The 27,951-nt window shown below is 34.8% G+C and overlaps 2 protein-coding genes and 1 non-coding gene across 4 annotated transcripts; all 3 read right to left on the bottom strand.

Annotated features, from left to right (window-relative positions):
- Window positions 1–1,641: 1,641 nt before the first annotated feature.
- On the bottom strand, window positions 1,642–6,650 carry LOC123896904. 2 transcript variants are annotated; one of them, XM_045947327.1, is made up of 2 exons: window positions 6,351–6,650; window positions 1,642–3,011 (listed from the first exon to the last, which is right to left on the bottom strand). In XM_045947327.1, the coding sequence occupies exon 2, from the start codon at window positions 2,996–2,998 to the stop codon at window positions 2,033–2,035; it is 966 nt and encodes a 321-aa protein (XP_045803283.1). In that variant the 5' UTR covers window positions 2,999–3,011; window positions 6,351–6,650; the 3' UTR covers window positions 1,642–2,032. The 2 variants fall into 2 exon arrangements, with proteins under 2 accessions (XP_045803283.1, XP_045803282.1); XM_045947326.1 differs by having other exon boundaries at window positions 1,642–3,017; window positions 6,351–6,577.
- Window positions 6,651–8,637: 1,987 nt separating this feature from the next.
- LOC123896905 (WAT1-related protein At5g64700-like) lies at window positions 8,638–27,812 on the bottom strand. Its single transcript, XM_045947328.1, has 7 exons — window positions 27,640–27,812; window positions 27,489–27,551; window positions 27,071–27,187; window positions 9,634–9,874; window positions 9,368–9,526; window positions 9,019–9,170; window positions 8,638–8,870 (listed from the first exon to the last, which is right to left on the bottom strand). Exons 1-7 carry the CDS (start codon window positions 27,810–27,812, stop codon window positions 8,759–8,761), a joined length of 1,017 nt encoding a protein of 338 aa, XP_045803284.1. The 3' UTR covers window positions 8,638–8,758.
- Window positions 11,997–12,102, bottom strand: LOC123900189. The gene has a single exon (XR_006805840.1). It is a non-coding gene; the product is annotated as a small nucleolar RNA R71 (small nucleolar RNA).
- Window positions 27,813–27,951: the final 139 nt, after the last annotated feature.

A 27,951-nucleotide genomic window follows, 5' to 3' on the forward strand; every position in this document is an offset into this window, starting at 1 on the left:
AAAGGAAATTAAATTAACAATACTATCTTTCATCTCCAAAAAAATCATCTAATAAATGAAAAGATAAATAAAAATGTCAGATAAAATCAGCCTAATAGAGTAGAGATGCTATGAAATCAGCACATTTGTTGGGATTGTTACTCAATAAATAAACGGAAGTTTGCATATAAGAATACCTGAGAATGGATTGAAACGGGATAGTAGAGATTTCTAGGTAACTTCAAATCATAATTTACAGTGACCATTTTAGCTTCTAATGCACATAAATATTCTGTACAAGTAGGTGACTAAACCTTACTAAGCTTTAAGTGTAAACATTCTGTGTATGTCTTTTATACTTTACATTTAAGTTGCGAGTGATTTGATGGGATTTTTGAGACAGTTCAAGTACTGCGAAAACATGGAGGTAGAAAACACCATGCATTTCCAAGGGCACATGATGATACTTTTTGGTCCCTATGGTATCAAGTAAAACACTACCAAAGTGACGGTTGTGCTTACTTGTGCGAAGATGCGGTTCTTTGGTCTGTCATAATAGTTACCGCCAAAAATGCCAGAGAATATGGATTGTGGATTGAAAAGAGAGTAATAGCAAAGGATACAATATGGATTATGTAGTTGGGCGCTATTTTGGAGACTAGATAATTCTTCTAAAGATGATTAATACTCTCGCACATTGCGCAACATGTCTTGTTTGTGCACCCTACCTTGGCCATATGCATATACACTAGTTATACATATACATATGCATATATTTGATCGGTCTCATTTCGTTATTTTTCAATGCACTTGCTCTCTAAAATGCACTCTTAACTTTCAGAAAGCTGAATCCTAAAATTAGAGCAAAACGTAGGGTGTGTACCTACAGACTACAGTATACATAGATAAAGAAATGCTACTATAGTAACCTCTGAAGAAAAATAAACAGTCTATAATAGAGCTGTATGATCTCATCCAAAGCAATACCGCTGGGGTTCTAATCACTAATCACTACAGATTTAAACCAATGCTTACCATATTAAGTAGTAATCACATGCATCGTGGCATTGATATAGTAGGGTAACTAACACCAATGAGTCAAGTCTGTAGGCCATGAACTGACAAAGTTCAAAACTGTATAATAATAGGCCATGATTTGGCAAATATCCATACATTTCTTTGTTTGAAGAAATCTCCATACATTGTATATAATAATTAATATGAAGGAACAGAGTCTTCAATTTTTGAGTTGAAATGGGAGCCCAAATCTCTCAAATGATTAAGCATAGTATTTTTTGTAAGCATATCATTCATTTAATAAAAGACCATATACAAGTCCCATTCGGATTTCGATTCCCTGCAGTCGGAAGTAACTGCAGGGTTAATCATGACCATTCAAAAAATTAACATTTTATTGATGTGTTGTGAGCCACTGGACCTTGCACAAACTGTCCGGATCAACTCAAATGCATGAATGCATGAAAACTTAAATGCAACTGTCCAGATTTCTCAGAAGCATCTGAAACGAAGTCAAATTACCTAACCACATCAACAAAACCACTAGCAATGCCAATAGTGAGACAAAGGACATGCAGTACTCTGAAGACATACTATCAAAGATGAATTGTTAAACAATACGTCAAACTGTACAGTAATAAATCGTCATAGAAAGAATAATGCATCATTTCAAAACGAAATTATTTGGGACATCCTCGTTGTCCCTAATCACCTGTTTAATTCACCAATTTGCATGACCCAATGACAATAATTATGACCTGAATATCCTAAACCTAAAAATAAGAGAGGCAACGAGCATTCTAAAATTGCCTTTTGTACAGTCTATTTGAAAACTGAAAAGATGGAAAATAACAAATACCATATCAATCTATAAGTTAGGATGAGGATGGTACATAGCTAGAAAGTGGGCCCACCGCTTTACTCTCCCAATTAAATAAAATAATGCTCTTGCATAGCAACAAAACAAGCCATGCCGAGGTCATTGATGTACTATTGAAGAGTGTCTCCTTCCCCACATTTCTGTAGTTCTCTTAATTTACCGGCGGCCCGCATTCACTATCCTATGCCTCCGTCCTCTTCTAGACCTTCCCAAGAGTAGCCTGTGGAGTCCACGTCCAGAACCTGTAGGTGCAACACTCCGAAAACCAAAATGATCATCAAAAGGATCTGCAACACGGCCCTGATTATTATACCTGATATTTGACAAAAACCTGCGAGTACTGCCCAAACCAAGTGAACCAAAGAAATCACCATCATCCTCATGAAATTCATCATCAGAATCAGAATCAGTCTCGTCACTGTAAAACGCGTGATCATTTGGCTCAAGCACATAATCCCCCAGTACCATAGCCCCTGGCGTTGAAGACAAAATTGTGCTGATCACATCACTCCGTTCTCTTTCACACTCAAGTCTTTTCCATTTTTCTTGACGTACAGGGTCCACTTCTCGTGGTCGCGAAAATGGATGCTTAGATCTAACATGTTTCCTGAGCTCCTTGTAACTCCCCACAAAAGAGCAGTCATCTTGCATACAACTTCTTTTCTTGGCATTCAGTGACTTCCGGGCTGCTTCAACTACAGTCCAACCTTTCACCTGCCGGCGGCAAAGGGGACAAAGAAGCTCAGGAACTTTTGTATCATCTTTACGTTCACCCGCACTAGAATCAAAATTCGAATAGTCTGTTTCTTCCTGCGGATTCTGAACAGAAGTTGCTTTTGTGTAAGCCTTTTTATATTGTTCAAAACAGTTAGAATAGCGATGGCTAGTAGCACACATATAAGGGCGACAACCCTTGTTATAAGATGAACAGAGGAGTAGGATAGCATTGTGAGGAACCTCCATACAGACTGAACAGGTAGCCCCTTTCCAGTCTTTCTTTTCTACCTCTTTTGAAAAACTCTTGACGTTTTTCATTTTCTTCCTTGCACAAGATAAAAGATATGGGGTTTCCCTGTGACCTTGAGATCGGGACTTGCACTGCATCTTACCAATTTTAGCCATTTAAAAATTGAACCTGAAACTAATCAGAAGAGAAACATATATTAAAAAAATAAAGAAATTTAAACACAACAAATTAAAATGATGGTCTTCTCAAAACAAAATAAATCAAGTCTCTAACTCTAAAGTACATTTTTGATGTGATATCATTTAGATGACTTTGTCATAAGCCTAACCCCAAAAATGCATGTAAAAAGATCAATACATTTATTATCTGCAGCTCATGTAAAACACTTAAGTCACAAACAGCAGTACTAAAGACGAAAAACATGTGAAGCACGTTCTAATTCATTTGTAGAACTACTAAAATACTTTTAACGTTTCTCGTAGCAGTTAGCATTAATCATATGATTCTGTGAAGGCACAACCAAGATAAAACTCAATCATATGCTCATCACTTTATCTATGATACAATGTTGACTCTGAATGTTGACTAACATGTAATTTACGAACACACTTAAAGCAAATTATATCTGATGCTCCTTCACATAAGGTACAATTATATTGATGATAATATTGCTCACCGATATATTTAGTGTAGGCATAACCAGGCAATCATGCTTTAGGGTAGATATTAATTAATCAGCCAAAAATAATTTCAAATTGAAAAATAAAACTATATCAATGGAAGAATAAATAAATGAATGAAACCAAAAATAAAATTATTTAAAAAAACGCATATATAACTATATTTAATACTCATTAGGAGAAATAAGAGTAAGCTTTATTACGAACATAAACATTCATTGAAGTTGATTGACATGCCCCTCAAAAAAGGAAAACATTTCTAACAAATAACAACTCAATAGAATATTAGAATTTGTAGTCATGTTGAGGCATAGATAAACATCATAAATTAATGAAACAAATAGAACACAATTTATCTTTACAATTTACCACTTCAGATTTATAAACCATGACAATTTAACCTATGAAATGGGTACAGCACAATTTCGAGGTGTATAGAAAGTAGAAACAAAACTTTGTGACCTCCACTACTAATAATCCACGGTCCAGGACATTTCCCAGAAACTAGGAACATCAATCATCTCAATTGACAGTAAACTAACGATATTTGGAACCCAGACTCAGTGGAGATTGCACAAATATGCCATTAAGTGTTTAGGGTGAGTTTAAATGCACTAACTACTGTTAAAAGTCAATTGTGTTTTTACAATTCTTTGACTTTACAGCATCCTAGGCTAGTAGTATTCTTAGTCATTACAACTTCCTAGACATTGAATGCAATTATTGCAGCATCATTATAAATAGAAGGTGTGTGAACTTTTAGGCACACATAAATAAATTACATAATTTTACAACTACATTCAGAGAAAGCAGGACCAGAAGTATTCATCAGTAGCCAGCCTTAAGAGGCACCATCAACAAATTTCTACATATGATGTTTAAGCCAATCAAAATAAACTATAGAAGAGTTTTCTGCAACTAACAAAGTTAGCACGTGTTCAATCAATCTGTAGCACATGTTAAATGATTGATGACACTGAATGGGATACAAAATCCCAGAATGATTGACAACACTGAATGAATGACAACATGGGTAGAATCATTAAGAGAGATAAAGTCCATATTATTAGTTTCAGAAGATTAAATGAAGCTTCAAATGCCCTTATTATCAGCTTTGGAACTCCACCTGAAATTTTAATTACATTTCCTAAAGTCTCACGGTTGATTGTAGGGGTTCAAAATGATTTTGACGAGTGAGAGGGAGAGAGTGGGCAGGAAGAAGAGACATTGAGACGGTACATAGAGAAGCTAGAGTGCAAAGTATGAACTATGCCTAGGTCTTTCGTCAACAAAAAGTTTGAGCTTTCTTCTAGCATATTCATCCCAAAAGGATTAACGTTTTTTAAAATCTGAAAGGAGAGCACTACAATTTAAACATAGTGAGAGGGAGAGAGTGGGCAGGAAGAAGAGACATTGGGACGGTACAGAAAGAAGCTAGAGTGCAGAGGATTAACGTTTTTAAAATTCAAAAAGTCACTACAATTTAAACATCTCTCAAGAAAGTGAAGTATCCTTAAAAACGTAAAGACATGCAGGTAAGAAGATAACAAGCAACAAGTTAAGGGCCATTGCACACATTCACAATGTCGTGTAATGATTGCAAAAAGTGGAAAGGTGAAACTTAATGACTCAACTTAAAACTTGAAACACCACTTTTTCACAAATAGTACTGTCTACAAGTACAATTAACTGTTTGGGAGGTAAACCGATGTAAAGCAATATCACATCCAAATTGATTCATAGCCATCTACAAATACCCAATTTCCACAAAGAAATAGAAAAACAAAGCATCAATGTTTTTTTGGGTTAAAAAAGTTTTTGGTAGCTATAATTATATAATATCTAGGCTCTGTTTGGCAAAATTAAGCTATAAGCTAGCTTATAACTGATAGCTGAAAAGCTACCTGGTTAAAATTAAAATGTTTGGTAAAATTAGCTTTTAAAATGATTGATAAATATAAAAAGACATAAAAAATAATAAAATTAAATTAAAGGTTAGAAATAGAAAAAACTGTAAAAAGCTATAACCTCAAACTACTTGAAATAGCATCTCAAAAGAAGCTATAAGCTAATGAGAAAAGCTTTTTACCATTTTTTTCGAACAGGCTTATAAGCTAGTCCAATAAGCTATAAGCTAGCTTATTGGACTTACCAAACACACCCTTAGTCTCTCGAAATTTTTTCTACAAACAATGGTCCTTCAAAAGTTTTCAGTCAGTAGGTTCGGTCCATGTTTTTAAGTCAACTGTATTACTTGAAATTTTTTATTATCTTTTGAAGGCATGATACCAAAAACAGAAAAATCTCAGAATATCTGCAAAATTGTGAAAAAAGTCCACCTATTTACTTCTATAAAAAAAAACAACAAAGCACACATATTTTCCGGTACAGGTAATCACGCACAGGACAAAAATTAACCGTCCACACAAATCAAATTGTTCAAAACACAATTAATCTAGCAATACATAGTACTCTAGAAATTCTCTCAAGAACTTTGAATCCTCGTCACTAAAAACAGATTTTTCCGCCACTAGAGGAAAACACAGAGTGAGAATAAAACACAAAATAATATTTATCGAGCTGGAGAAATTGAAAATGATGAATGCAATTTAGTCTAAGGAATTAGATCGCTGATGATTCAAATATCGTAACCAGCTAGATCTAACCTAATATAATATCTACTAATATATAATATTAAACGAAATCGTTCAAAAAATGAAAAACAGAAAAAGCGAAACGTTAAACAATAACAATATCAGAGATCGAAAAATGGAAGAGTATGTAAAAGGATCGATCGAAAGAGGAAAATGAATCGAGAAAGGAATACCTGAAACTGGAAAATCTGGAAATATTGTTAGAGAGAAATTGTTTGGATGGAATGAAAGGAAATCGGGGAAAGAGAGCGATGTTCACGTTCACGTTCAGGTTTTCCAACAATCCGGAAAAACTGCCTCGGGTGACGTGTGCTGCAACACCTAACCCCTATATGCAGTGCTGTGTGTGTGCTATTGTTGCTGCTATTTTTTCTCGTCTTTACGATTGCCATCAAAATGAAGAGTTTTGTGGGCTTATCAGCCCATTAACATGCTGCTAAGCCTCACATCAAAATGTTAATTACGATGAATTTACCAAAATATTTATTTATCAAAATATTTATTTTGTCACCCTATCCGAATTTACCAAAATAAAAAATAAATAAATTTTTTTTTATAACGTCCACTGCTTTAAAGCATATCATATAAGAAAAATGGAGGCTTGAGAATAAAAATTATTAATTATGATAAAGTATAATCACTTATAATTAAATAATTAATAATATTTTAAAATATGGCATAATTATGTTTAAATATTAATAATAAGATGATTGTTAAAAAGATGAAATTTTGTATAGATTTATAGTAGATTGGTGGGTTTATATATATATATATATATATATATATATGATTGTTTGAGGCATTTATGTTTTGCTGACAATATTGTTCATGATAAAGGATTAAGTAAGCTCCGATTATATAATGTGTCTTTTTTATATTTTGATCTCATTTCTTGAAAGTGTGTATCAAATAGCATAACTGTTTACGCTCCTCTATACAAGTTAAGATCTTTTATATATTTAACAAAAACACAATTTTTATGTTGATATATTGATTTATTTTGGAGTTTTCTCTCAAATTTATATGTTCCCAAAAGACAACATGACGAGATACGAATGTATTGAGATATTAGGTCCCAACATTGATAACCTTTGTGTTATGTTCCATAACCAAGAAAACAACATAAGCGTGCACGAGGCTTAAGTTTAGTGTATTCATGTGGCCAAAGGAGGACAAAACATGTACAACAAAACACCTTGAGTGAGTTATAATCTGGTGTAGTGAGATAAAGACGCTCAAAAGGAGAGACATTCCCAAGGACATAGGAAGGGAAACAATTGATTATATGGACAGCGGTAAGGGCAGCTTCACCCCAAGCGCGTTCCGGACAAGAGGCTGAGATTAGCATGACACGGACCGAGTCAAGAATATGAAGATGCTTTCTCACGACCATTTTGTTGAGATGTATAAGGACATGAAAACTCAGACAAGATACCCTGCTCATGAAGAAAAGATAACAGTTTAGAATCACGATATTTCATGGCATTATCTCGTCGAAAAACTTTAATGGCTTTAGAAAATTGTGTTTGGATCATTTTGGTAAAGTTGACATAAATTTGAGGAAGCTCATGCTTATTTTTCATCATATATACATATATCCATGTAAAACGGGAATAATCATCAATAAAAATAATAAAATACCGATAACCTTCCATAGTAGGTGTGGGAGCAGGACCCCAAATATGAGTGCACAAGATCAAATGGTGAAGCTAAAACATAAGTACTTTTATTAAAAGACAAGACCGGTTGTTTAGCAGTTTGACAAACAGTACTGTCAAAAAACTCATTGGTGACGATTCCTAAATAACCTTGAGTCACTAGAGGACGTAATTTAATTCCACAAATATGACACTGTAAAATAATTCTGTTTTCTGGAAATATACTGATTTTATTAGTGTTGGTGGTTGATTATGTCACGAACACAAAGACAAGTGTGATACAAATTGAGGTTGCAAGTGACACCAACTTTTGACTAGTGTTATTTCGGTGGGCTAAGTCCAGAGCAAAAAAAACTCTAGCTTTAAATGAGACCCCCGCAAGTGGGCGGTGGGGTTAGTCCTCTTGAATTAGTCGATCCTAAGGCTGGATACCAAGTTTTCAAAAAAAACTTTTGACTAGTGTTAGTGGGATATGATATCACAAATACAAACAAATTGTGGGATCACAAGTGAATATAAGTGATAAAAAGGATAATCTCTGGTTCTTAACAACAAAAAGGTGTATGCGAAGGGGAAAACAATTTGTCGAGCGAAAGGCGACGGAAAGACCCGGTAAGAAAAAGAAAAACTAGAAGGAAGAAGCAGCTAAAAAACCTAAGTTCTTTGATACCATGTAGAAACTCAGAAAAATAGGAGATAATATTTGTATATACATTGTTTTATTTGAGTACAAGCAAATGCTCTTATTTATAATTACAATAGAAAGTATAATAATAAGAGAATCATAATATAGTATATCGCAAGAGTGTTGTTTGGCAGGTGTTGAGTTTGTCTCATGTCATTGCCTCCTTTCTACAATGTGGTAGTTTTATTTATACTTGTACCTCCAACCTTAGCATGTCTTATGCTTTATGTAGCTTATTCTAAATTGATGGTTGTTCCAAATCTTGAGAAACTTGTGTTGTTTGCTGCTCTCTGCTCTTTCCCCACATCACACTGTATAGTCCTACAACTAACAGGATCCCACCTAAAACACTGATCAAACACCAAACACATGCAATCACCAACTTAAATTGGTACTAATTTAAAATTGACAATGTTATATTCATATTTTGTGCATTAATTAATAATTAATAATAAACCCATTTCAACATTACAGGGGAAGAAAGTGGATGGCGTTTACCTTCCCAGACTTATTATATCGCCCAACAGAATTACAGAGAAGATAATTGTAATAATAAGAGCTAGTGGTGTTGACATGGCAAGAAACACTGGTCCTTTCTTCTCTATAACCCATGTTATTAAGTAATATGTCACCCCTGTCACAATAATTCCCTACCAACACAAATACATTATATTATTAGTCATTACTTTATTATAAAATTATTATTCTCTTGACCAGTAATACCCACCGTCCCTTTTTATAAGCATCATTCAAAAAATAAGTTTATAAAATATGGACGGAGAGGTATTATGGCGTATAATATTGAAAGTAAGTATAACCAAATTAAATTGAAAGTAAGTAATATTACACAATAAGCTATAGCAAGAAGATTGATATTCCAACTCAATTTCCACCGCTCAATGTCCCATTCTATGGCCAAGGCGATAACTAAAGATTGAATTGAGCTTAAAAAACACTGAAGAGTCGTAAAGATCAACTTTGATGGATAGTCTTTTAGTACAAAAGCCTAATCAAATCGATTGGTGAAATTGAAAATTAATTAGATGAAATAATTAAAATTAAGAGTTGATGGATCACAAAATGAGGAACAATTAATTAATTAATTAAAGTTACCTGTAACACCATCCATAGACCCCAAAATATGTTGGAGAGCAACATGAGGAAGCAACCTTTTATCCATGTACCAGATGGAATATGACTTTGATCATGTTTATTGTATCCAAGAATGTGATGGCTTAAAAGTTTTAAATGAGGACCTTTATAAAAGGCAAGGGTAGATGCACCACCCAAACATGCCACAATGCCAATCAACTTAGCAATCCCAGCTTGTGTTTTTATTTTCAAACTTTCAACCCTGAATATATACAAATGTTGTCATGTGGATTAATAGTGTATTAATTAATTAGATGAATATGACATGTCACACATAGCTGAAAGTTACTACTCATATCCCAACATATACTCATATCCCAACATTGATAAGTGCTAAATATTGGTTAAAATGCATGTTTAAAAGGCACTTATTGAATACAAATCCTTGGAATATAAATCACTTTTGATGTAAATATAGTGTGTACTAAGAAATTGTGCAAGAATTATCAAATCCAACCATTTTGTTAGGTTCATGCTGATATTAAAGAAAAGAAACAAAATTCTGAAGCATTCGCTGCAGCGAGCATGCAGCGAACAAAGGCAGAGAGTTCATAGTACTTGGCGAACACCCAGCGAACCTGCAGCGAACAAACTCGCTACAGCGAAGCCACAGCGAACACACAGCGAACGAAGGCAGGGAGTCCAAGGTACTTGGCGAACACCCAGCGAGCATGCAGCGAATAAGCTCGCTGCAGCGAGCACCTAGCGAGCATAGGATGAGTCACAGCTAAATACACGTGTCAGCAAACCTCTTCAACTAAGCAACTTCTTCGCGCAGCGAACAAGGATTCGCGTAGCGAATAGGCCTTTTCCAGAAGTCTATAAATAGCATTTCAGATCATTTTGTAATATATCAAGTTAGATAATATCAGATAGAAAAACACTATTTTCATAGATATATCCTGTTAGTGAGGCTTTGAAGGTGGATTCCACACAACTTGAGAAATCAAGCCCAATGGTTTTTCAATCCTTCTCATCTTCACTCTTTTGTAAGTTTATCATGGCTATTCATAGCTAAATCTCTTTTGTTGGGATTGGATGTAATTAAATTATGATCATGAATCTAGTTTAACCTTGCTATATGTGTTTTATTTATCAATCATTATTAGTGATGTCCTTGTTTTCATGCTGTTATTAAAAGATTTAAATGATATAGACATATGTTATTTGAATCAAAGATAGGATAATCACTTGTTAAAGTTCAAAGTTTAGACATAGATTTTGAGATTTAATAGTCACGTAAAGTATTAAGAGCTTAATGCTATTTTATCGATTAATGATTCGAGACATCGGAAAGTTAATAGATACAATAGATTTCAAGACATATTCCGGACACGGATATGATCAACGAGTAATACGTGACGATATTGATTGGTAAATGAAATATATATATCAATAGTTAACTGATACATGTGAATGATTTGATGAAAGCCAATTCCAACAAGTTTTTATCTTAAAAGTTTATCACGCACTTTTATCGCAATTTTATGTTACGAAACCAAATCAAAACAAACCCGCACTTAGAATCATGGAATTTGTGTATGTACAATTGATATCACACTAGTCCCTGTGGATACGATATAACGAAAATACTTGCTTTTGTATTTCATCAAATGGCGCCGTTGCCGGGGACTGGCGTTTGATATTAGTTGTTTAGTCGCAATTTCTATCGTTTTAAGCAATTTTGTACTTTTTAAATTTCAGTTACTATTCGTTATCTTTTGTGCACGCTAACTTGTCTGGTTAGATTGTTGTCCTGTTTATGCGAGGAAAGATTTCTGCAGAAAATTTACTTTTTGATCCAGAAATCGAAAGAACAGCTCGAAGGAATAACAGTCAAAGAAAGAAAAGGAAACAATTAGCCAAACAAAAGAGGCTGCAAGAAGAAAATTCTGCTTCTATTTCTTCAACATCCTCAATCTCCGAAGAGATGGCTGACGATCCGCCACGTAACGAAGGTGAAGGTGCCGGTATAAGGCCATGTCACAATAGTCCGCGGAGGCTTGCTCATCTTGCAAGGCCTCCCAGAGGTGCAAGACAAACGGAGATGAAAACCGGACTCTTGCAATTGTTATATGCTAACCCTTTTACAGGTTTGTCACATGAAGATCCATACAACCATTTGGTCAAATTCTATGAAATTGCCGGTTCACTTGGTGCTCCTGAAGCGGAGGAGGAAGCGGTGTTCATGAGAATGTTTCCACATTCATTGATAGGAAAAGCCAAAGATTGGTACCTTGATTTACCAGCTCAAGTCATGACAAATTGGAATATTTTGGAAGAAAAGTTTCTTGATCGATTCTTTCCGCATCACAAGTTCATGGAGTCAAAGACATCAATCGCAGTGTTTTCTCAAGGTTCCAATGAGACTCTATGTGAAGCATGGGATCGATACAAAGCAATGCTGCGTAAATGCCCTAATCATGGATTTGATGAACTAACCCAAATTCATATTTTTAGAAATGGTCTTTTGCAGGATTCAAAGCTCCTTTTAGATGCAACAGCAGGTGGTTCTCTTTTATCATTAAGTGCTGCAGATGCTACGACTATCATTGAAAAAATGTCACTTAGTGATCGACAAAGTGAACGCAGCAAAACTCAAAGGAAGCCTGGGATTCTTGAACTTGATCCATCAGATGCTGTATTGGCTCAAAATAAGCTTCTTACCAACACGGTGGAGGAGTTATCCAAACAAATGTCAAAGTTGATGACTCTTCAAGAAGGATCGGGGAAAGCAAAGCAAGTAGCATCTTGTGAATTATGCACCGGAGATCATCCAACTGGTCATTGTCCTCCATCTCATGAAGAGGTGAACTTCATGGCAAATCAACAAAGACAGAGTCAGTATCCGAATAATGCTGGCTATCAAAGGGGAAACAGCTCAAACTATGGTCAAGGTTGGAGACAAGATGTTGGCTCATCAAATAGGCAAAGACAATATGAAAGCTACAGTCAACCACCGGTACAACAAACTCAAAATTCAAGTTTGGAAGAAGCTTTGAGATCATTCATAGAGACGCAGACCAAACAGAATCAACAACAAAATTTGATGAATCAACAACAAAATCAGTTTGTGCAAGAAACTCAAGTCTACCAAAGAGGCAATGATGCGGTGTTAAGAAATCTTGAGACTCAGATTGGTCAAATAGCAAAAGAAATGGCCAATAACAAAAATCAAGGAGGATCATTTGCAGCCAACACCGAACCGAATCCAAAAGAACAATGCAAGTCAATTACAACAAGAAGTGGTAAGGAAGTTGGCAAGGGAATAGGTGATAATTTGAGGAAGGAAGAGGAGGTTGTGAGACGAGCAGATGAAGAGGAGGAAGGAGAAAGTGAGAATGAAGCAGAAAAGAATAAAACGGAAGAATTAGTTGAAAAAGAAAAAAATGAAAAAACAGAAAAAAATGAAAATATTGCAGAGAAGGGAGAGAAGGAGGTTGAAGTGAGAAAAGAAAAGAGTAGTTTACCTCAACATCTGCCATATCCACATGCTCCATCAAAGAAAGATAAAGAAAGGCAGTATGCAAGGTTTATGGATATTTTTAAAAGATTGCAAATCAACATTCCATTTTCCGAAGCCTTGGAGCAGATGCCAACATATGCAAAATTCATGAAAGAAATCCTTACCAAGAAGAGAAGGTACAATGATGATGAAGTTATTCAACTTGATGCAAGCTGTAGTGCCATTATTCAACGAACTCTTCCGACAAAAGAAAAAGATCCGGGGAGAGTCACGTTGCCGGTCACCATTGGTAATGTGAATGTTGGAAAAGCCCTTATTGATTTAGGGTCAAGCATCAATCTTATTCCTTTATCGGTGATTAAACGGGTTGGTGGTCTTGACATCACACGTACAAGAATGACATTGCAACTTGCTGATAAATCCATCACTCGTCCGTCGGGAATGGCTGAAGATGTTCTTGTAAAAGTTGATAAGTTTATGTTCCCTATAGACTTTGTGGTGATGGACATTGAAGAGGATGATGATGTTCCGTTAATTCTTGGAAGGCCATTCATGAAAACAGCTCGTATGATGATTGATATTGATGACGGGGTGATGAAAGTTCGAGTTCAAGATGAGGAGGTTAGTTTTAATTTGTGGGAAGCTATGAAGCATCCACATGAGAAAGATATGTGCTTCAAACTTGATGCAACTGAAGAAGCCATATTAGATGTAAGAAAGCAAGCACATAGACCTTCATCTCTTGAACAGGCCTTGACAGATGCTTTCGAAGCACTTGACCCCGAGAAAGAAGAAGAGATTGAGGACTTCTTGAAGCAACTTGATGCTTTTGAAGAATTACCTCAACCTGAAGTAGAGATTGACGAGTTGAAGGAGGATGGAAAGCCGGTAGAAGTAAAACTTGAGCTGAAAACATTACCATCACACCTCAAGTATGTTTTCCTTGGGGATGACAATCAAAAACCTGTAATAATCAGCAGTTCTCTATCAAAAGGTGAAGAAGAAAGTCTGATTCAAGTGCTGAAAAACAACAAAGAAGCAATAGGATGGGCATTATCCGACTTAAAAGGTATTAGTCCATCTTATTGTATGCATAGTATCATGATGGAGGATGATTATAAACCAGTTGCACAGCCCCAACGTCGTTTGAATCCAACGATGAAGGAGGTTGTAAGAAAAGAAGTGGTGAAATTACTTGAAGCTGGTATGATTTATCCGATTTCCGACAGTGCTTGGGTTAGTCCGGTCCAGGTGGTCCCAAAGAAAGGTGGGATGACGGTAATCACAAATGACAAGAATGAGTTGATACCATCAAGAACAGTCACAGGTTGGCGGATGTGTATAGACTACCGGAGACTCAACAAAGCAACCAGAAAAGATCATTTTCCATTACCATTCATGGATCAAATGTTAGAAAGATTGTCAGGTCAAGAATTCTATTGCTTTTTGGATGGTTATTCGGGGTACAATCATATTTCAGTCAACCCCGAGGATCATGAAAAAACAGCTTTCACATGTCCTTTCGGTGTTTTTGCTTATAGAAGAATGCCTTTCGGATTGTGCAATGCACCAGCAACATTTCAACGGTGTATGCAAGCAATTTTTTCTGACTTGATCGAGAAATGCATCGAAGTGTTCATGGATGATTTCTCCGTATTCGGTCCGTCATTCCAACATTGCTTGAAGAATTTGGACACCGTACTGAAGCGGTGTGTTGAAACGAATCTGGTTCTTAATTGGGAGAAGTGTCATTTCATGGTGACCGAAGGTATTGTTCTTGGTCACAAAATCTCTTCCAAGGGTATTGAAGTGGATAAAGCAAAGGTGGAGGTCATTGAAAAGCTCCCTCCTCCGGTAAATGTCAAAGGAATCAGAAGTTTTCTAGGTCATGCCGGTTTCTACCGAAGATTCATCAAGGATTTCTCCAAAATTGCCAAACCATTAAGCAATTTACTTAACAAAGGTACGTCTTTTAAATTTGATGATGAATGTTTAATTGCTTTTGATGAATTGAAAGAAAGATTGGTGACTGCACCCATAATCATAGCACCCGATTGGAAACTCGAATTTGAATTGATGTGTGATGCTAGTGATTATGCAGTTGGTGCAGTCCTTGGACAAAGAAAGAACAAAAATTTTCATGCTATACACTATGCAAGCAAAGTATTAAATGATGCACAAGTTAACTATGCAACAACCGAGAAAGAATTGCTTGCTATAGTGTATGCACTTGAGAAATTTCGTTCTTATTTAATTGGTTCAAAGATTGTTGTGTACACTGACCATGCAGCTATCAAGTATTTGATTACAAAAGCTGATTCTAAGCCGAGACTCATTCGGTGGATGCTCTTACTACAAGAGTTTGATCTTGAGATAAAAGATAAAAAGGGAACAGAAAACTTGGTAGCTGATCACTTATCAAGACTTGTAAACAATGAGGTGACCAAACATGAACGTGAGGTTCTTGAAGAATTCCCCGATGAAAAACTGCTTATGGTGCAAGAAAGGCCATGGTTTGCTGATATGGCTAATTTCAAAGCATCCGGATTAATACCGGATGATTTCAATTGGCACCAAAAGAAAAAGTTCCTCCGTGAAGCAAATCAATATGTTTGGGATGATCCTTATTTGTTTAAGATTGGAGCAGATAACCTGTTGAGGAGATGTGTTACCAAAGAGGAAGCCACAAGCATCATGTGGCATTGTCATAACTCACCATATGGAGGTCACTATAATGGAGAGAGAACAGCAGCAAAAATTTTGCAGTCAGGATTCTTTTGGCCGAGTTTGTTCAAAGACACTTATGAACATGCTCGGAGATGTGATAACTGTCAAAGAATTGGTGGAATTTCAAGGCGCAATGAAATGCCACTTCAAAACATGCATGTTGTTGAAGTATTTGATTGCTGGGGTATTGATTTCGTTGGCCCTTTTCCATCATCATTTTCAAATGAATACATTCTTGTGGCAGTAGATTATGTGTCTAAGTGGGTGGAAGCAAGTGCGTCACCAAAAGCCGATGGCAAAACGGTGATAAAATTTCTAAAAAGAAACATTTTCACTCGTTTTGGAACTCCTCGTGTGCTTATTAGTGATGGAGGATCACATTTTTGCAATTCTCCACTAGCCAAAGCACTTGAGCATTATGGAGTCAAGCACAAAGTAGCATCACCATACCATCCTCAGACCAACGGACAAGCAGAAGTTTCGAATCGTGAAATAAAGAAAATTCTGGAAAAAACTGTATCCGCATCAAGAAAAGATTGGTCATTAAAGTTAGACGAGGCATTATGGGCATATCGAACTGCTTTCAAAGCACCAATAGGCCTTACACCTTTTCAGATGGTATATGGTAAGGCATGTCATCTTCCGGTCGAACTTGAACATAAAGCCTATTGGGCTTTGAAATTTTTGAATTTTGATGAAAGCCAAGCCGGAGAGCAAAGAAAAGTTCAGCTTCAACAGTTGGATGAATTGAGATGCCAAGCTTATGAATCTTCTAAGCTGTACAAAGAGAAGGTCAAAAGCTATCATGATAAACGGCTTGTCAACAAAGAATTCAGGCCAGGCCAAATGGTTTTGCTTTTCAACTCAAGATTGAAGTTATTTCCGGGAAAGCTTAAATCCAAATGGTCCGGTCCTTTCAAAATCCGTGAAGTGAAACCATATGGTGCAGTTGTGTTGGAAGATCCAGCTACCAATGACACATGGACTGTGAATGGTCAAAGATTGAAGCTCTATTTTGGTGGTGAATTTGATCGTGGCACTACCAAAATCCCACTTTCCGATCCTTGAAGCTCCAAAAAGAACGTCGAGCTAATGACGTAAAACAAGCGCTTGTTGGGAGGCAACCCAATTTTGTAAGTATTTATGAGTTTTAGCATGCATTAAACACTTTTGTTATGAAGGAAGCAAGTTGGCCAGACACAGCAGGCCAATTATGCAGAAAAATTTTTCTGGTGTGTGTTCGCTAAGCGAATAATCCATTCGCTAAGCGAACAGTGCGAAATCTGCAGTTTTATAATTAAGTGACAGCTGGCCATTTTTGGCCACCTCACATGCCACCTCACACCCCACTTCCACAAAATCAGAGGGGAGTACGAATCTCCCCCTTTTCAACCCTAATTCCACTTTTCTAACTCCCTTTTCTCACAAAATTCTCAAAACCACCATCTCCATCCTTCACCATCTCAAATCTAAGACAACACCCACTACCCCATTCATTTCTACTTTCAGTTTGTGCATCTCCATCACTCAGGTATGCAGAATTTTAACTTCAATTTTCAATTTTTATCATTTTTGTTCATAGTGAAAGATGCATGATATTATGGGTAGAAAGATGCATAATTGTATAGATAGTTTGAAAATTTTGATGAAATTGTGGGTAGCCATGTATGTTCTTCAATGAATTAGGGTACACAAATTTAAATCTCTTCATGTTGAAATTCTTCTTGACAAAATTGTGAACAATTGTGAATAAATAAGTTGCTTTTGAATTTCTTTTGTGTAAATTTGTTCACACATGCTACAAATTTGTTTCAAGAAATTGAAATTTTAAACCCTAAATTTAAACTCTCTGTGTGTGTATAGTTGTTGTCTGCTAAAGTGCATCTTGCAAAACCCTTGTGTTAATTGTTACTTCATAACCGGAAATTTTCGCTAACAATTTGCGACAGGAACTTTCAAAAGTTGACATTCATGCTCTGTAATATAAATTATCTAATTATCTGAGCAAAAGACTTATGTGGTTTTTCGAAGTAATTTCAGGAATGGCACCAAAAAGACCCGCAGCTAGCACCGGAAAGAAGCAAAAGACTGGGGCAAGTTCATCGCACACAGCCTTTGACCCCAGCAGGTTTCGTGGACTGGAGCAATTTGAGCGGTACCAAATACTTGAAAAGAAAAAGATTTGGAATGAAAGGAAATTCGAGATTTTTGAGCATGGCAGCTATGAGAGGTTTGCAACAATCATCAATGATAGGCGTTGGGGTAGAATTATTGACCCACCAAAATATTTCAATACTACCTTTGTGAGAGAATTTTATGCAAATGCTTACCCATCTGAGGGTGAGCCATTCTCTTTTACCACTATGGTACGCGGAAAAACCATCTGTTTTGACCGCAATGCCATCAATGAGTATCTTGGCAACCCTTTCACCCTACCCGCCCATGAAACCTTGTGTGATTTTCAGAAGCAAAGAGCCCGCAAGACTTGGGACATTGACACCATGCGAAGAAAACTTCTTAGGCCTAACCATGACTTCGTATATGGCACAACCAACAGACCTTTGAGGGCCCTTAGAGATGATATGCGCACCTTCACCCTACTCCTTTTCCTACTTGTTTTATATAACATCCAACCTAATTCTCACACTTCTGATGCTGTCATGAATATACTTGGCCTCATTCATTACATAAATGAAGGCCTTGAAGTGGATTTGGCCGGTATCATCTCTGGTTGGATGAAAGAGATTACCTTGTGTGGCCACCCTGACAAAAACCTTAAGTCCACTGCTGTGCGATCCGACAGTCCTTTGGGTTTCCCGTGCTTAATTATGGGATTGTGTACAGCTAATAGGATACACATTCCTGAAATTGGACGTGAGGAGATTGGGAAGATTGATGATGATTATGTGGATCGGTACTGCAAACCGAAGAAGAGAAGAGCTGCACAACAACCACCACCACCCCCACCACCCCAGGCCTCCACCTCTGCTGTTCATGATCAGAATTTTTATAACCATTTTACTTATTTGTATGATCAGAATGATGCAGGGTATAGAGCCATGAGTGCAATGCAGCAATCTTTCTATAATCAGCACACCGGGCAGTCGGTGATGACACCACAAGATTTCGAAGCCTATGTTGCATGGCCTGAGGTCAGGCCTACTTTTCTCGGAGGGGGTAATGTAGCAGATGCTGAAGCTGCTAATGAAGGAGACAATGCAAGTGAAGGAGAAGCTGGTTCTGATGCATCTATGCAAGAAGGAGATGAAAGTGATGCTGGCTCCGAATCTGGTTCGGAAGCCGGTTCTGAATCCGAGTGAAGAAAGCAAGGAGATGGCTGAAAAGCTCGCCAAAATGAGTGAACTTTAAAAAGCTTTCAGTCATTTAATGTTTAAGTTTTAGTAGTTTATCTTTTGTATTGACTATGTGGAACATGTGGAAGTATGAATGTGTGTCACTTGTTTTGTGTTTTGTTGTGAACATATGATGAATGTTTGAAGTTTAATGCATGATAATTAGTAATTTAATATAGTAGTATGATAGTCTAGTAATGTGAAATATTGTGAATAGCATTTTGAAGAACAAGCTCACATATGTTTGAAATCGAAAGATAGGTTTGTGATAAATCAATGTGTTGAGCATGATAGTCAATTTGTAGAGATATTTGTCAATCTTCTTTGATTAGTGTTCAAAATAGGCTTAGAAACTTAACATGTTTTTGAAATGTGTTACTTGTCCTAAGATGATTCTCACCATTTTTGTTGAACATGATTGAAACTTGTGTTATCCAATCTAGCCAGGTGAGAATGTGTGAACTTTCCATTGTTTACATAAATATGAGAGTGCCGGCAATTGTGTATGCTCATTTGATTTTAGCTTAATCTTGTTGTCACTAATGTGTTTGATGTTGTGGATATGATCAAGGCCTTGTTTCTTTTTGAGTGATAACCACTTAGCCAAATTTAACCTACCCTGTGAGATAGTGATCTTTTGTGTCCCCATTTGAGCCTTAAATTTTGAAAATTGTTTGTTTTATAAACCCTGAAACCAGAAGAAAAGAAAAACAACTACTCTACCCTTGTCTTAGGATAGGAGAGCAAGTGTATTTTTATAAGGGTTATATGATAAAGTTGGGGAGAAGTAGGTTGAAAAATAGATAAATAAATTGGTTGAAAAAAGGTAGTGTTATGGTGATTGAAAAAGAAAAAAATGAATGTTATTGATAAGTGAGTTGCTTGACACAATTGAAAGTCAAAAGGAAATGAGAAAAGAAAACAAAATTCTGTGAAAAGTGTCAAAACAAAAGAAATCACCACAAATGGAAATAGGGGGAAAAAGAAAGGGAGTGAATGAATCATGAGATGAATTTTGCAGATTTTGTGCTCTCTTATCCTTGAGGCTTTTTGAATCCATAGAAAAACAACGAATTTTTGTAGCCCAGCCCCATTACAAGCTTGATAAAGTCCTTAGTGATCCACAACTGATAGCATGTTTTGTGATATTGCTTGGATAAATGTTTGAGTTGAATTGTTGCATGCACATTGCTTGGATTGAGTTAAACACTTACCCTTGAGAGAAATAATTGTGAGAAATTTGAGATAACACTTGAGTCTTGATTGTTTGATAAGAATGTTGAGAATTTTGCTTAGGCATAGGAATCATTTCATGATCATGCTTTATTTTCTTTGAATGTTTTGAGAACTAGTCTTTGAGATGACATTGCTTTACTTGTGCTCTGAGATTTTGAAAACTTTGATTGATTACAAACCCACTCTTTTGAATGAATATTGAGCTTGTTAAAATACCTTTTGTTTGAGGACAAACAAAGTCTTAAGTTGGGGAGATTTGATAAGTGCTAAATATTGGTTAAAATGCATGTTTAAAAGGCACTTATTGAATACAAATCCTTGGAATATAAATCACTTTTGATGTAAATATAGTGTGTACTAAGAAATTGTGCAAGAATTATCAAATCCAACCATTTTGTTAGGTTCATGCTGATATTAAAGAAAAGAAACAAAATTCTGAAGCATTCGCTGCAGCGAGCATGCAGCGAACAAAGGCAGAGAGTTCATAGTACTTGGCGAACACCCAGCGAACCTGCAGCGAACAAACTCGCTACAGCGAAGCCACAGCGAACACACAGCGAACGAAGGCAGGGAGTCCAAGGTACTTGGCGAACACCCAGCGAGCATGCAGCGAATAAGCTCGCTGCAGCGAGCACCTAGCGAGCATAGGATGAGTCACAGCTAAATACACGTGTCAGCAAACCTCTTCAACTAAGCAACTTCTTCGCGCAGCGAACAAGGATTCGCGTAGCGAATAGGCCTTTTCCAGAAGTCTATAAATAGCATTTCAGATCATTTTGTAATATATCAAGTTAGATAATATCAGATAGAAAAACACTATTTTCATAGATATATCCTGTTAGTGAGGCTTTGAAGGTGGATTCCACACAACTTGAGAAATCAAGCCCAATGGTTTTTCAATCCTTCTCATCTTCACTCTTTTGTAAGTTTATCATGGCTATTCATAGCTAAATCTCTTTTGTTGGGATTGGATGTAATTAAATTATGATCATGAATCTAGTTTAACCTTGCTATATGTGTTTTATTTATCAATCATTATTAGTGATGTCCTTGTTTTCATGCTGTTATTAAAAGATTTAAATGATATAGACATATGTTATTTGAATCAAAGATAGGATAATCACTTGTTAAAGTTCAAAGTTTAGACATAGATTTTGAGATTTAATAGTCACGTAAAGTATTAAGAGCTTAATGCTATTTTATCGATTAATGATTCGAGACATCGGAAAGTTAATAGATACAATAGATTTCAAGACATATTCCGGACACGGATATGATCAACGAGTAATACGTGACGATATTGATTGGTAAATGAAATATATATATCAATAGTTAACTGATACATGTGAATGATTTGATGAAAGCCAATTCCAACAAGTTTTTATCTTAAAAGTTTATCACGCACTTTTATCGCAATTTTATGTTACGAAACCAAATCAAAACAAACCCGCACTTAGAATCATGGAATTTGTGTATGTACAATTGATATCACACTAGTCCCTGTGGATACGATATAACGAAAATACTTGCTTTTGTATTTCATCAAACATATACTTAGTAATCATAAATGCAATTTCAAAATCTCCTAGCATCATTTCTTCAAAGTAACCTTCATTATGTTTGAAAAGTGAAATGCTTCTAGTGACAAAACGCATTCAACTCAACGTGTTAATACTTAATACATTTAATCCAATATTTAGACTGAACAAGTTGAGATTTTTGGACACCCGACACCATATTTTACCATATTTTAAGTTGGTTCTTTCGGTTTAACATTTCGAATACAAAATTCATCTGATTACTACATGGATGATTCCAATCCGGAATATGAACCATAAAAGAAAATACCAACTAAATCAATTACGACTCGCCCCATTTCTTCGAGGCGCGTCACTTCCTTGCATTTGCTCTCATTGCTGCTTGAAGGTAAAGTGCTTTCATTTAAAAATATCGCGGGCATGAACTCCTAAATCAAGTCGAAAGACCGGCCAGCGCCCATCCGACTAGAAGAATTGAGAAATTAATAGAGTACAACTGAGCCTGCATATCAGACCCAAAAGATACCTAAGAGCATCCACAATGGAGCACTCCATTTTTGAGTACTTAAATGGTCCCACATAGACACATCATCAATTTATTATTTTTTTAATAATAGTACCTAATAGGTACTCAACCTCTCCAATGGAGCATTTCTTAAAAAGTTCTAAAATTGGTCCCATCAATAACTCCACATCATTAAAATTTAAAATTTAATTTAAAATAATATTGCCAAATTAAATTTTTTTGAATATATTAAATAAAGTGGGTCCATAAAAAGAAGAGAGAGAGTTCTTATATTAGAAGTGGTACCTATTAGGTAATAAAATGTGTTGTGCTCCAATGGTAGTACCTAATAAGTACCATGAGTACCTAATAGGTACTACACCATTGAAGATGGTCTAAAGAGGCATTTCCTCAACACTAGAATAGTGCGGGCACATAGAAGTCAATAGCCAACTGCCAGACTAGGTTGAATTCTTGTGAATCATTGTTGGAATAAGTTGAATTCTAGTTGATAATTTTAAAAAAAAAATTGACAAGCCAATTAACTTGCTTAAAAATCAACACGTTTCATTTGTTTTTAATTGTGTTTTTTTATGTTAATATAAATGTTGAGTAGTTCTCCATTTGATAAACCCTAATTTTCAAATAAACTTTTTCTCCAAAACATCACTTCCACACATATGCATAAGTAACTTAATTACATGTATATATAGCACTCCCTTTTAATGAGTCACAAAGTTTCTGACAATGCAAGAATTGTCTTTGTAAGCTGGCATGCACATCTTATCTTATCTTACTTAATATAAATGCTAAGTAGTTCTTCAAATTAACCTTTCCCGCAAAACATCACTTCCACACATATCAAAGTAACTTAATTGCATAGCACTTAGGTTTAATACTCCCTCCGGTCCTTTTTATAAGAAACACTTTGGAATTTTTATTTGGTTCTTTTTATAAGAAACACTTTGACACAATTCCATTTGTACCCTTATTAAATACAATCAAATACTCCCTCCGGTCCTTATTATAAGAAACACTTTGACAAAATCACACAGACCAAGGAAGGTAAATTTTCTCATTAATGATTCTAACATTTTATGTTATATTCCAAAACTAACCTTTGACTAGCATGAGAAATAGGTCTCTCTAATTAATGCACTAGCATTATAATGAATTATTTGATTGTATTTAATAAGGGTACAAATGGAATTGTGTCAAAGTGTTTCTTATAAAAAGGACCAAATAAAAATTTCAAAGTGTTTCTTATAAAAAGGACCGGAGGGAGTAATTCATTATAATGTTAGTGCATTAATTAGAGAGACATATTTCCCATGTTAGGTCAAAGGTTAGTTTTGGAATATAACATAAAATGTTAGAATCATTAATGAGAAAATTTACCTTCCTTAGTCAGTGTGATTTTGTCAAAGTGTTTCTTATAATAAGGACCGGAGGGAGTATTTCACAAGGTTTTTTACGGTAAATTTCTTTGTAAGCTAATCATTAGCAAAATTTCTTGCAACAATTATCTTTGTAAGCTAGACATTATAATCATATCTTACTTAATATAAATGTTAGGATGGGCATACATACATCATATCTCACTTATAGTATTCAAATATAGAAAAGGTCAAATATCAATGCAACTTTAAATATAGTATATACAAAAAAATATTTTTAAATGTTAAATAGTTAACTAATTTTCATTTGCTTAAATGCATGAAATTTTCACGTGTTTTTTATGTAGTTTTTGTGATGCATCTAACTATTCTTCTATAATAATTTCAATACAAACTTAATATTAAAATCTCAAATGTTACAAGAGTCCGATCAACCTAGTGAAGGAAAGGCGAATAATTTTGACACCTTTACAATAAACACATTTTGACACAAAAACACATGACCAAATTGCTTTAAAAAATTATTAGAAAACTTTACTAGAAAGAGCTGTTGAAAATATATGAATGGAATCTTAATCTGATATGTGTACTTTACAATTGCCTCATATCTTTATCTTTTTATTCTTTTGGTATCAATTATCAAGAGACCTTCATATTATATTTAAAGTATATACCTATCTGTCTAGTTCTTTTGTCTAAAATATTACATATTGACTAAATGATAAATGATATATATATATATATATATATATATATATATATATATATATATATATATATATATATATATATATATATAGGGTTTTGCTATAACACACCCATTTAATTTTATGAAGCTGTGCTATAGCATCATTCACCTTTTCATTTGGACACAAAATGCCCTTTTCTCCCTCTTAAATTATGAATAATTGAATGTCTTTTAAAGTCATTTTCATACCCATGCCCATTCTCTCTCTCACGTGTTCATCTTCTTCAAGTAAAGAAGCTCAACTTTAAGAAGCTTCAAGTGTTAATCACTAACACCATTTGTTCTTCAAATGTCATACTGAACTTAGCTTAAATTTAAATCTATACCTTTCATATTTATGAAATAAATTTTGTTATTAAATTTTGTTAATTAAAAATAAAAGAGAAATTGAAATGAAAATACATTCATCCATGGAGAAATTTGAATGAGCAAAATTGGAATGAAAATACATTACCATCCATGGAGAAATTGAAAAGAAGAATATTGGAATAAAAGAGATTGAAATGAAATTATATATAAAAAGGAGAAAAAAGCTTTAGCATTGATTTGTAGAAGATAGTTTTGTTGCATTATACATGGAGTGATGTTTTTCTCTCTCAACAAACCAACCACATGAGCAAGGCAAGTCAAACATGAAGATAAGACAAGAGTTTAGTTCACGGTTTAGTTTAAGTTAAGAAAATAGCTTGGTAAATGAATAGTGTGGAGGGATTTTGGTGAGAAGCATGGCGCAGCAACAGGAAGTGAAAAAAGGAAGGCTTAAATATGTAATAAGTCCCTGCAGTTTCACTTAGTTTTGGTATTAGTCCTTGCAGTTTTTTTTGTTGGTTTTTCATCCCTGCAGTTTGAAACAATTTTGGTATTAGTCCCTCTGTTACTTCCAGCCGTTACAAAAAGGAATACTTAACGGAGTGCCACGTGGCCCAATCCTTATAAGCCACGTGGCACATTAAAAAACACCGCAGAAGAAGGTGAAACTCCAAAAATGATGCAATGTGAACAAGACAAGTGATTTTTAAGTTTCATTTTGATGTATTATGTATTATAGTGGCCTATGTTGCCAACTGAATTTCAGTGTATAGAGTACTAGTGGCTTATAATGTCAACTTTTGATGTATTTTGAGTATTAGTGGCTTATAATGCCAACTCTTGGTGTATTTTGAGTATTAATGGCTATATGTTACCAACTATTAGTGTATTTTAAATACTGAAGGAGTTATATAAATCTAATTTTATTTTAAGTAATTTCATTTTGATTTAAACATAGACAATAAAGGATAATGAATAAACTGAAGCTTTAAATTGAAGCTTAAAAAATGACAGAGTTAAGCGTGGTGGTGGTGGTGTTCGTAGTGGTGGTGGTGGTGTGGTTGATGAAGAAGATGAAGTTGGATGGTGGTGTGAAAGAAGAAGAAGAAGAAGTTGGTTGTTGTTGAAGAAAATGAAGGTCACAAAATCTCTCTCCCATGGCCATGGCTGCTACTCACGAAGTAGAAGGAGACACTAAGCCAAACCCCTCTTTTATGCAATCATTTATCTTTCTTTACATTAAAAAAATTTTAAAGTTGTATTTTTTAATGTGCCACGTGGCTTATATTGATTGGGCCACATGGCACTCCGTTAAGTGCTCTTTTTTGTAACGCCTGGAAGTAACAGAGGGACTAATACCAAAATTGTTTCAAACAGCAGGGATGAAAAACCAACAAAAAAAACTGCAGGGACTAATACCAAAACTAGGTGAAACTGCAGGGACTTATCACATATTTAAGCCAAAAAGGAATTATGAATTTTTTTAGGAATTATGATTTTTTTTAATTAATTAATGCAATTTACAATTATGACCTTTTATTTTTATTGATTTTAAAAGTGGAAAATGGGGGCATTTTGTGTCCAAATGAAAAGGTGAATGATGCTATAGCACACCTTCATAAAATTGAATGGGTGTGTTATAGCAAAACTCATATATATATATATATAATTCATGCTTTTCCATAAATTCCTATTAGAAAAACCAGGGTGGTACGTGCACTCGGAATCTTATTCATAGAAATTAATATTAAAATATGTGCAATATATAGCTAAAAACTGGAATGTTAATCAGCTGAAGAAATCAATTAAAGTTAGTTCTGACAAGGGATAGAACATGGAAACTAATCTTTCAACATGCTTAGGGTATAATTTAATAAAATGGAAAGCTATATATATTATCATGTTTTAATTAAGAACTATGTTCCGTACTAAGGTCTGGGGTTGTCGTTATGAACATAATATATTTTTTTTGAAACATGAGCTGTTATGAACATAGTTTAATTAACATGAATATTGCGATATATAAAAGTCGGAATTTAAATCCGATTTTTTTTTACCTATTTATCTTAAAAAGTGAAATTATGATAAATTGACTAAAATAAAACCCTGTGTTCCTTACCTAAGTATGAGTGCTAAAAAGAAGGTGATAACTGGAAGACAATTTGTGGTAGCAGATGCCAAAGTTGGAGAGGTGTAAATCAAACCAATACCATTTATCTCCATGGCCAAAGTAATCCTGAAATTTAATTAAGAGGGATATTACGTGTTAATTTAGACATATGTTAATATGTGTCTTTAAAATATATGTTACTAAATTTTAAGTATCGAGGAAATTGATTTCTGGAATTCGTGCATGCATTCAAACTTTTTAAAAGTTTAAAGATTGTTCTATAATTATAATTAATATCATTTGTAAAAATGTATTACCAAAACATAACCAAAAATTGATTAAAGAAAGTTGATATAATTTAACCAAATTTTACTTATATTTTGGACCGAGCAGTAAAGTATAATCTCTAATATTTGGATGTATATACCCGCAGAAAGAAAGGAGAAAAATCTTGCAAAAGGTCCTGAAAGACAAAGGGGGTGCAAGTTTCCTGCATCAAAGAAAAACATAATTCAAATTCATGAACCAAATTAATAAGTTAAATATCTAAGACATTATATTAATTTTCACACACGTACCATTCGAAGATGAAAGCAAAAGGTATGAGGAAAAGGGTTGCTAATGCTTGTCTATAGAAAACAAAGATGAAATTGTTCATGCCATGATCAAATGCAGCTTTGGAAAGTAGAACCATAGCTGCACATATAGTTTGTATCATAAACACAACCACATATGGCTTTTTTCCTTTCATAATCACTTGTTACCCTTCTTCTTGATCTCCTTTGCTTTTAGTTGAGGAAATGCTTATAAGTTCATACAATTTTTTATTATTTTTTTTGACGAAAGGTTCATACAAATTATTAATATAATTATCATATATGTAAACGTAC

Source organism: Trifolium pratense, linkage group LG7, assembly GCF_020283565.1.
Source record: "Trifolium pratense cultivar HEN17-A07 linkage group LG7, ARS_RC_1.1, whole genome shotgun sequence".
In the NCBI taxonomy this organism is placed as follows: domain Eukaryota; kingdom Viridiplantae; phylum Streptophyta; class Magnoliopsida; order Fabales; family Fabaceae; genus Trifolium; species Trifolium pratense.

Bases quoted from the DNA above. Each gene is read 5' to 3' on its own strand.
- LOC123896904 (XM_045947327.1), bottom strand. From the start codon at position 2,998: ATGGCTAAAATTGGTAAGATGCAGTGCAAGTCCCGATCTCAAGGTCAC.
- LOC123896905 (XM_045947328.1), bottom strand. From the start codon at position 27,812: ATGAAAGGAAAAAAGCCATATGTGGTTGTGTTTATGATACAAACTATA. The intron at 9,875-27,070 runs GTAAGGAACACA...GTATATATTCAG, and splicing joins TTTTTAGCACTCATACTTAG to GGTTGAAAGTTTGAAAATAA. The intron at 9,171-9,367 runs GTAATATTACTT...TTGTGTTGGTAG, and splicing joins TTCTTGCTATAGCTTATTGT to GGAATTATTGTGACAGGGGT.